Below are 11692 nucleotides of genomic sequence, written 5' to 3'. Positions count from 1 at the left end.
AGCACGGCTAAGAATTGGCAACATCGCTGCAAATATTTGGTAACCTTACGATAAAGCACTTACCTCCACATGTAGTCCTCAATCATTCCACTAAATTAGCTTCAAATTGCCTTTCCATTTTTATGACTTTCAGTACATAATCCTCACGCAAAATGAGACACTGACACAGAAAATTTAATTTTTGGACTGAAGAATGCCCTACTTAGGAAAGGTAAAAACTGTTCTTAGCTTTAACATTGCATTATGAGGCTCAGCGAGCAATACTGCGATGATGGAAACCTGCTTCCAGTATTGTCTCACTAGCTCAGTTTCATCACACCTGGCTGGTCAAGCAGGGGTGGGTTGAGTTGCGAGTTCTAATCGTGCTGCGGACCAGTGTAATCTAGTTAATTATTTTATGTTTAATATAATGCGGCTGAAAATTGCTAGAAGAAATTCTTTAGCAAAACTTAAAGAAAATCTTTACACATGAAGTCTCCTCACAAGCTCAACTGTCACGGCCTTAGATGTCATCTTTGTGAATACCAATCTTCTTCCCTATACAAACATCTCTTAAGAATTTTGACTCTATGATCAATCATAGGAACTTGAGTTTTCTCCATCATGTAAGACCCATATGTCAGAGGAATAGTTACAAAGTTAATATGGTTCCTCTGTGCTAAAGACGTGAAAAGCAACTAGGCACCCCTGTGAAAATTTGCTGACACTATTTGTTAGCAGCTAGCTTCTGCTCTCAGCAGCTTCAAAACTGGGCAATTTTTTCTTTCTTTTATTTATCAATATTTATCAATATTTTAAATATCAATTTTTATCAGCATTATGTCCTCCATGAATCCCTACATGGACCTCAAAAGGTGAAGCGTGCCTGCGTTACTGTAGAGCGTGCACTACGAGGTATTCACACAGTTCTGTCGCATACATTTACCTTGGGTAACCAAACAATGACAGTGAACTCATTACACTAAAGTTACTGACTGTGGCTTGACAAAAACATATGAATCTCCGACAAAAAATTTACATGAAGAAATGCTTCTAAAAGGGGAAACAATGAGATATAAGACCTTAGAAGTAACATTAAACAGATCATGTTATGTAGTCACATTGGATCACAAACCATAAAATTAATTTTGAGCAACCCTCAAGTCTTACACATTAGTGTAATACAATACTCATCATACAAAAAAAGGTAGTCTGCCGCCATTGCTGTTGAGCGTGAAATGCAAACAATAGGCACTTATTTGTAGTGCATCACTCAACAACAGAATCAACAGAAAATCTTTTAATGCTCTCCAAAGCGATGAGCAGTAGCTGACACTTTCAACAAAGTGTGAGGGAGTGGGGCTCCGCTGGATGCCACTAAAGCGCGCCATGGAGAGCTTCAACATATGCAGTGTTCAGAGGCAAACACTCTGCCAAGAAGCCTTTCATAAAATTATTATTGGATAGAACTTTATTACCGGTGGTCAGGAAGTGAAATACATTGTTGTTGTGTTACCATTACACTCAGGTTTCAGCATTCAGACAAAAGACAGTAAAAAAATTTAGGTAACGAACAGTTTCAACCAGGGGACGTTGCAGTCGGATGATGCGCTGTTTGTCACTAGACAATGGGTGTAGACGTAATATAACAATTAGAATAGGAGACAAAACTTCCTTCATGAACTATTGCAGCCTACAGTGTTGTACGATTGTGCAGACAGCCAGTGTGTCCCGCTTATTTGTCCCATGCCGCAATCAGCATTGGCTTACTCCACAGTAGCCGGCCAGCTTTTTCCTCAAAGAGTGCAGCTACATTGCTGATTGGGGAAAATGAATAGATTAAAAAACGAATTCAGGGGCTGTTTTCAACTCACAGAATCAATTAGTAGGTGTTTTACCTCGCCAAGGGTAGACTAGTTGCCCTTGCGCCAAGAAGAACCTGGGGCAAGGTAATTACACGCCTGGAAATTGAAATAAGAACACCGTGAATTCATTGTCCCAGGAAGGGGAAACTTTATTGACACATTCCTGGGGTCAGATACATCACATGATCACACTCACAGAACCACAGGCACATAGACACAGGCAACAGAGCATGCACAATGTCGGCACTAGTACAGTGTATATCCACCTTTCGCAGCAATGCAGGCTGCTATTCTCCCATGGAAACGATCGTAGAGATGCTGGATGTAGTCCTGTGGAATGGCTTGCCATGCCATTTCCACCTGGCGCCTCAGTTGGACCAGCGTTCGTGCTGGACGTGCAGACTGCGTGAGACAACGCTTCATCCAGTCCCAAACATGCTCAATGGGGGACAGATCAGGAGATCTTGCTAGCCAGGGTAGTTGACTTACACCTTCTAGAGCACGTTGGGTAGCACGGGATACATGCAGACGTGCATTGTCCTGTTGGAACAGCAAGTTCCCTTGCCGGTCTAGGAATGGTAGAACGATGGGTTCGATGACGGTTTGGATGTACCGTGCACTATTCAGTGTCCCCTCGACGATCACCAGAGGTGTACGGCCAGTGTAGGAGATCGCTCCCCACACCATGATGCCGGGTGTTGGCCCTGTGTGCCTCGGTCGTATGCAGTCCTGATTGTGGCGCTCACCTGCACGGCGCCAAACACGCATACGACCATCATTGGCACCAAGGCAGAAGCGACTCTCATCGCTGAAGACGACACGTCTCCATTCGTCCCTCCATTCACGCCTGTCGCGACACCACTGGAGGAGGGCTGCACGATGTTGGGCGTGAGCGGAAGACGGCCTAACGGTGTGCGGGACCGTAGCCCAGCTTCATGGAGACGGTTGCGAATGGTCTTCGCCGATACCCCAGGAGCAACAGTGTCCCTAATTTGCTGGGAAGTGGCGGTGCGGTCCCCTACGGCACTGCGTAGGATCCTACGGTCTTGGCGTGCATCCGTGCGCCGCTGTGGTCCGGTCCCAGGTCGAGGGGCACGTGCACCGTCCGCCGACCACTGGCGACAACATCGATGTACTGTGGAGACCTCACGCCCCACGTGTTGAGCAATTCGGCGGTACGTCCACCCGGCCTCCCGCATGCCCACTATACGCCCTCGCTCAAAGTCCGTCAACTGCACATACGGTTCACGTCCACACTGTCGCGGCATGCTACCAGTGTTAAAGATTGCGATGGAGCTCCGTATGCCATTGCAAACTGGCTGACACTGACGGCGGCGGTGCACAAATGCTGCGCAGCTAGCGCCATTCGACGGCCAACACCGCAGTTCCAGGTGTGTCCGCTGTGCCGTGCGTGTGATCATTGCTTGTACAGCCCTCTCGGAGTGTCCGGAGCAAGTATGGTGGGTCTGACACACCAGTGTCAATGTGTTCTTTTTTCTATTTCCAGGAGTGTATTTTCAGTAGTATTCCTGTTGCAAAAGACACAAATGTCAGGACCACAGGGAATTTCCAGACTTATTTTGACTGCAGAGAAACAACAAAGCTTTATTATGTTTCTGTCTGTGGGATCATAACAATTTACGAAAAATCCATTGTGGCTGTTGGGAATGAGCAGAGTAGTGGTGATGTATGATGTGTCTGATAGCCTATTACTTTCGTTCACAACCTCCAAAATTAGGTGTCTGCGTGCTACGAAGAAATTAAATTGTCTACAGAAAGGTGTAAGTGTAGATGTATTGCTGTGACTGAATAGTATTTGAGTTGTCTGGAAATGGACTCTTATTAAATTTTGAGAAAACCCAGTATATACATTTCAGTCCAGTAAATGGCATAACATTATTGATGAATATAGAGTTTGAGCAGAAGCCTGTTGCTAAGTCAGAATATTCAAAATTTGTGTGTGTGTGCGCATTGATGAGAAATTGGACTGGAAAAACACACTGATGATCTGCTCAAACATTGAGGTTCAGCTACTTGTGGTATTAGGGTTATTGCGAATTTTGGTGATAAACATATCAGTAAATATTGACCCACGATACCTATTTTCGTTCACTGCCTTTATATGTCATCATATTTTGGAGTAATTTATCATTAAGAGAAAAAGCATTCATTGCACAAAAGTGTGTGATCGTAATAATAGCTGGAGACTACCCCTGATTACCTTGCAGCTATTTATTTAAAGAACTCAGTATATTTGCAGTACCTTCGCAACATATATACTCACTTATGAAATTTGCTATTAATAACCCATCCCAATTCAAAAATTAGCAAAGTATGTAGTTACAACATTAGATAAAAAGATTATCTTCATTGTTCTCGGTTAGATCTTTGGCACAGAATGGGGTGAATTACACTGCCACGAAAATCTTTAGTCATCTACCAAACAGCATTAGAAATCCGACAGGACAGCCAATCAGCATTTGAAAACAAATAACAACAGTTTCTGAATGACAACTACTCCTAGTCAACAGATGAATAGTTAGGTATGAAGCAGAAAAAAAGGAGGGGGAGGGAGGGAGGGAGGGAGGGAGGGGGGAGAGAGAGAGAGAGAGAGAGAGAGAGAGAGAGAGAGAGAGAGAGAGAGAGAGAGAGAAGGGGGGGGGGGTTGAAGGAAGCAACAAGAAGTGTAGTGGGGGCTAACCAGGATGTGTTAAAGAGATAATTCCCAATTGCTCATCTTATCTCTTATTTATTACTTTTTTTGACGTTTCAAACCAGAAATCAGCATGGGCATGTTAAAAAGCTATCTATATCATCATGCCACTTGGATCCAACGAAGACTAGAACCTCGCGAATAGTACAGGTGAGAATCTTCCTCCAGTAAATCCCCTTTTCCTGCCATCCTCCAGGATCATATATAGCAAATAGAATAAAATCAACAGTACAAACAAATAATGTGCTGTTACCAATTTAAGATGCTCCATAGATAGATAGATAGAGAGAGAGAGAGAAAGCCAACTCCAATTGACTGTTTTATAAACAACAGCTATATAAAAAGTATCTTGCACAAACTATGTGGACGTTATTACAATTTTGACTACAAACATAAACAGGATCACAAATAACTGGAGATTTTTTTTTTATCTTTTAATGAAACTTTTTCCAGGTGCTTATTGAAGAAGACTTTACATGGCTGGATCAAATCTTAACTTACATCTCTTCATGCATGCCATATGTCCTTGTAAGGCCACAGACAAAAAACATACCATTATTTTAATGTCATTTAGTCTCATCCTCAATGGATGACTAAAAACTGTAGCTAACTTTAAGAGCCAATAGTAACATTGAAAGAAAATGCTCTCTTCTGGGAAACATACATCATCCTCTTTAGTAGTTACTTCAAAATATGATGTTAAATCTGTTAATCTCTTAAAACTGAAAAGTATCCAGTGAAAATTAATAACAAACAAAAGTATGGTCCCAAAAGTAAGTGTGAATATACGCAAATCTTCCTAAACTGAATACAAAGCTGTAGAGTGAAATCTTTTCTTGGTGAAAGTCGTGAAATTGAATTTTCAATGTCAGTACAAATTATCACAACGAAATTAAGGAAACACCATTAGTAAACAGTAAAATCATTTATTCTTTTGTCCTTCAGAGGTATAAAAAGCAATGACTACAGACTCCATTCATACATGCATGAAAATTTGCACTGCCCTTCATTTAGCAAAATACAAAAGGAATTATTTTCTGTAAAACTGAACACTTCAAATCATCCCAACATTTTCTTTTAACAATACAGTTACAAATAAAACAATACAACTTCTGTATAACAATTAGCATAATGCAATAGATCAGGATCATCGCTGATCTCCTGAACATAGCGTTGATATTTGGTTGGTTCGGGTGAACTGCCTGAATGATACAAATTTTTGCAGTTTTGTTCTGTATTTCTGAAAGTTTCACTTGAGAAATGAAATTCCATTAATTTCAGATCTGTGAAAATTCTGATTTTTATGTTGACTTGCTGGTTTTACAAATGAGGAACAGTGACTACTCCTACAAACCCAATGAAAAACTGAAAGTAACAATCCACTATTAGACCTGCTTAAAGTAACTTATGACATTTATAAAGATAGGCTTTTTATTTTAATTTCTACGATTTCGTTCTTTAATGGAATATTCAGATAATGGCAGCATAACAAATAGTTCTATTACAGTAGACAGAACTTCAATATTGATAATTTTAAGTTACAGGAAATGTAAACAAAGTGGCTCTGAGTCATTCACCATATAGAAAAGATTAATCAGGAATGTACCCAGAACCAAATCCATTCAGAAACATGTCATCATATTATTTGTTATCACTATAATGAGAATTCCTGGATGAAAACAACTACAAAAAATTGCAGGCAGCTCTTCACCAGTGGGTGAAACTTGCCTGTCTTCATTTTGTTTGTCAGTTATGACACATTTGTAGTCTTTTGTAAATAAGTCTACAATATAGAGGTTAGAGAATGTAAGAATTCAACAAAAGAAAGTGGCTTGCCGAGAAGTCACTGTTGTTCACATTTGTCCAGGCATGTATACAAAACTAACACTTAGAAAGAGAGTTTAATTAATAAACTTTACTTGAATACTGTGAAGAAAGGGCTTTTCAGTGTAGGCAGAAGTGTAGCTTATACGTGAATGAGAAAGAAAGGAAAGACACACTGTGGAAGAATAAAGATATATCACCATGTTAACAAGAAAAGTGTCAGATATCCTTGCACTCTTTTTCCAACCATCATATGTTGCAGACTCAATTAATAACAATTACAATATGATTAAAAAATAATTGTATTCTGGCAGTGTCTTACATTTTTAGACCAATCTGAACACAGAAGTTCTTGAATCTTCACTTGAATTTGTTGAGGAGGACATAAGATGTTATGAGATTTTTTACCTTCATAACATGTTACTAAACACAAGATTTAAACTTCTGTGTTCCTTTCTATGATCCTTATGATTCAAAGAGAAAACTTTACACGACTCTTTTAGTTTTCATGCTGCTTCACAGTTGCTCTGTTTCAAACCATGTATTTTTAGCGATATAAGAAAGTAATAAATTACAGAATACACAAATACTGGTGAAGACAAGAAAATGTTGTTATTAACAGAAATAGAAAATTAAAAGCTACTGGTGTGTGTCTTCAATTGATGCTCTACACTTACAGCCCATTACAGAAATGCTAAATGAATTTTTAGTAGTATTTAACTTTTTTAACTAAAAATAAATGTATCAATTGTTGGGACAGAAGTCTTACTACACACCTCCAAGATCTATAATACCGTTGCACTTTTGTTCACAGCTGGTGCATCTGAATAATGAAAAGTCACAAATGAACTTTTGTTCTCAATAGTCACTTGTCCTCTGGTACAGAACAAGTTGGCACGCACATGTGAGCGCACACACACACACACACACACACACACACACACACACACACACACACACACACACACACACACACATTCTGCTTATCATTCACTTAAATATTTAACTTTTAAAAAATCTATTAATACAAAGTTTCATTGCTAATTCTTCCTATTTCCCTAGGAGAATATATTTATTTATGTAATATATACATATACATATATATGCTCTATAGTAAAATGGAATATTTAAAATATCTGTTACAATAATTAAAAACATCTTTGGAAATAATCCACAAGACAAAGACAAAAAGCATCTACAGACGAAAAATAAGAAATACTTATAACTGCAACAAGTGTTTACAAAAAGTGCAGAAATCAAAACATCATACTGCAACAGAAAATTTAAATCTATTACTTAAGCAATAAATAACAATGGGTGGACTAGCACAGCAGCACCATAGCAAAACTGCTGCTACATACACTACAGCAGGCAGAATTCTCAGAAATATCTGCACAGTTTTCTTCTGTTGAATTTTATTTTATAGTCGTGACTCTGTTTACAAGGAAACTAAAGAGACTGGATTTTCATCAAAGGAAAACAATGAGCTCCATATGTGACAAAGTGGAGAATTGTTTTGTGCACATAGCAGCAGTTTTGATTTTAAAACCATATGGGCTGTTCACACATGCAAGCCGCTATTTTATATCCATTTCTGTCCAGTCACACATGACATGAAACAGAGCAATAAAACAACCTAATGTACTTCCACGTCCTGAAATAATTCTAATATCAAAGTTGACAAAATAAAATAAATGTACATGACACATCCCCTCTCCTGTACTCATGACTACTTTGAATGGAGGAAACAATGAAGTAAATCTGGCTGTAAGGGACGTATATGTTTCTACTACAGATAATATTGTGTGTCAATGTGAATCTATCTTTAAAAAGTTAAGTAGTAAATGCGATTTTTTTTACAATATAATTTGTAATTAACAAGTGTTTTAAGGTCTGTGAAGCCTGTGGGAGTCACAGTAAACTACGAAGAAGTGCAACAAACAGAAAAGTATTCACAAAAATAGAATTGTTTGGATGGCGAAGTATGTCTCCCATGCCCTAACAATGCTGGAAAAAATTTACGTTGTTGTTACAAAAGCAGGGCAAAAATAAACACAAAAAATTTACTTTTTAAATGTATTTGCTTATAGAAACAAATAAATTAAATTACTGCACGAGTACAAGAAAGGTGTTTATTTCATATCAACGGCAACCACGGAATCAAATAGACAAAGCAAAATCTGAAAACAGTTTTCGTGTTTTGTAACTGCTGAATGGATACAACTGTAACACGTTACGATTGCTGGTTTCAAAATGAAGTACTAATCAAATAAAAAAATGCAGTACAGATGTTATAAAGCATGTTATCAAAATATATATATTATCACAGTCAGTCATCATCAAAAGCTAAACCTACATATGTAAACAGCTCAAAACAGGTGCCTGTTAGTACCAAACTAAATTTATTTTCTCCCAAACTGTTCTTGTTCTTCAGATATGACGTCGTTACAGTACAAAATAAATTCACTATATGGAAAATGGTACTTAATATGAATACTGGATGTTCAATTCCATAAAAAAGGAAATATCAAAGATGAAATATTAACAACAGTTCAGTTTGGGTAATAAAAACAAAATTTATCTTCAATACACAGTGCTTCAAAAGCTGCATTAATCCAAATTACTTTTATAAACAGTACAAAACCTGAAACTCCAAATTTAAAGGGCTGCACAGAAGAACATAAACAGACTAAAGTTTAATTAGATTTCCAGAAGCTTTTGGTTTCATTAATAATGTGAAGCATTAATCCCCAGAGCAATGTGGAGCAGGGGCAATGTTACAATACATGCCCATATTGTATTTTAGCTTATACCAGAACAGTCTTTTAATTTGCACCAGTAAAAAAATCTTTATGTCACAAATTTCTGTTTTGTTTACAACAGTAAGATTATAGTTTTTTAAAAAAAAGTCCTTTACAGATCTTTAAAGTTATTATATTAATAAGGCAATAGCAACCACAATGAGAGCCACAATCACTGGAAGCACCAAACTTACAGTATTACTATACTGATTTGATATTAACATAAAAACAACTAAAATTACAATCTTGTGGTCCTCAAAACCGATCATCAATGTTACAATATCTCATTCATAAAATGTAAACAATGGTGACAAACTGCTTCAAACTATAAAACATAAATGCTGTTATCTAAATGTACTACTATCATCAATAAATTTGCATATAAAAAACCCCCACTGTGATTGCTATAATTTAGTACGCATTCATTACAAACTGTGGTGAATATGAGCCTTTTTTTTTTAATTATTATTTTATATAAATGACTGCAGTTTGAGCGTAAAAATGTTTAATGGTAGGCAATATATACCTTTAATATTCCCTCCAGTACTAACATGATCAAAATGAATGGAGGAAAAAAATCACAGACATAGATTCTAATTTAAAAATATTGTGGGGTTTCTCATACTATCAAAACATGAACAACCCACTGACTACATAACAAGTTTCTCAAAGCTGAATGATCAGCCTTCACCTGACAACAAGTGCTGGCACAGAATACAACCTTCAAGGGATGCCTGACAAACTTGGATGTACTAAGTTAACTACACTAATTCACTTGTTACTCAACAACACAATGAACAGCTGCTTAATTTACAACTCAACTATTATTGCTGAAGAATTTATGCAGCAATGGAATTAGGTGTAGAAAGATAATATTAAAATTTCGAAAAGAGAGCTTTTTCAAGCAAGGTCAGGAAAAGGCACAAATAAGTCATATTTGCTATTCAACAATTTGTACTCTAGTCAACTTCATTTTTCATGGTAAAGTTTTTCAAAATCTGTATCGAGAGGCAAGTACATCTCCCGTCATTGGAGAAAGGTGCACAACTTTTTTTTCTTTCTTTTAGAATGTACATTCACAGAACAAAATAGGAAGGAAATAATGGTCCTTTAAGTACTTATTATGCACGTTTGTTCATTAAGAAATGGAATAAGCACTAAGTGAATATCAGTGAAATTTATTTCATCATTCACTGACCAACGCCTTTTTCTTTTTTTTATAATTCTACTTTGTACCTACACTATTCTACAGCCGTTCAACAGTCTTTTGGATATTTTGAAAATAAATAATCATGTCATTAGGCAAGTAATGCATGAATGGTCATTTTCCTGAGCACTGTTTCTTTACCTCAGGAAGCAGCATCCAATTTTGATCATGCATCCCTTATGCAGGATAAGATTTGGTGTTTTGAGTATTTTATAACAGTTGCCACTAATATAAACTATCACCAATTAGCCATACCAGGCTTGTTCAGTGTCATGAAATAGATCTGGCAAGATGACCCTCCTTTTGCTGACGAGAAGAACACCTGCAATAAAGATTAATACCATATAACTAATCTCTCTGTGAATCAATAATGTCTACATTTCTGAGCTGAATGTTAAAGAATGTTTGCAAAGTTTTCTGACTATGCTGTTAGACAAAAATAGCACACACCTGAAAATATGATCTGTTGGCTTAAGTATATAACACATAAGAAATAGCTATCTGCCACACATTGATCAAATTACAGCAAAAGAGGCCATACAACTTCTATTAACATTTTATTACTGGTAAAGATGAAAAATATTTAAAACAAGATTAATTACATTCTCTATTCTTTCTGAAACAAATTGAAAGTGGCTTAAACAAAGATTCCAAGACTTACCAAGCGGGAAAGCGCCGGCAGACAGGCACATGAACAAAACACACAAACACACACACAGAATTGCTAGCTTTCGCAACCGATGGTTGCTTCTTCAGGAAGGAGAGGGAAAGACGAAAGGATGTGGGTTTTAAGGGAGAGGGTAAGGAGTCATTCCAATTCCGGGAGCGGAAAGACTTCCCGCTTGGTAAGTCTTGGAATCTTTGTTTTTAATATATTTTTCCCCCAAGGGAAGTCTTTCCGCTCCCGGGATTGGAATGACTCCTTACCCTCTCCCTTAAAACCCACATCCTTTCGTCTTTCCCTCTCCTTCCTGAAGAAGCAACCATCGGTTGCGAAAGCTAGCAATTCTGTGTGTGTGTTTGTGTGTTTTGTTCATGTGCCTGTCTGCCGGCGCTTTCCCGCTTGGTAAGTCTTGGAATCTTTGTTTTTAATATATTTTTCCCATGTGGAAGTTTCTTTCTATTATATATATATATGTGTGTGTGTGTGGGGGGGGGGGGGGGGGGGGGAAGGTTAAGACTGCACATAGTAGGCTTCAGAACTGTAAAGCAGGTCTCACTTCGTCCATACACCAGGTGCTTATCCATCATTATGGTGTAAAGTTACAATATACTTAGTTGGTATTGAACTCTTTCTTTCATC

At 37.6% G+C, this 11692-nt stretch overlaps 1 protein-coding gene across 4 annotated transcripts in view; it reads right to left on the bottom strand.

The window, feature by feature from the left end:
* Window positions 1-5467: 5467 nt before the first annotated feature.
* LOC126336522 (serine/threonine-protein kinase mig-15) overlaps window positions 5468-11692 on the bottom strand; it is a 327805-nt gene continuing 321580 nt past the window's right edge. For all 4 annotated transcript variants that reach the window (XM_050000312.1, XM_050000314.1, XM_050000311.1 and 1 more), the window contains one exon: window positions 5468-10711. In XM_050000312.1, the coding sequence (XP_049856269.1) occupies window positions 10628-10711 (84 nt within the window). In that variant the 3' untranslated portion in view covers window positions 5468-10627. The remainder of the gene's footprint in view (window positions 10712-11692) is intronic.

The sequence above is a fragment of the Schistocerca gregaria genome, chromosome 2 (genome assembly GCF_023897955.1).
Source record: "Schistocerca gregaria isolate iqSchGreg1 chromosome 2, iqSchGreg1.2, whole genome shotgun sequence".
Lineage (NCBI taxonomy): Eukaryota > Metazoa > Arthropoda > Insecta > Orthoptera > Acrididae > Schistocerca > Schistocerca gregaria.
Note: the sequence above shows the minus strand (reverse complement) of the source record. Positions and strands in the feature narration are given on the sequence as shown.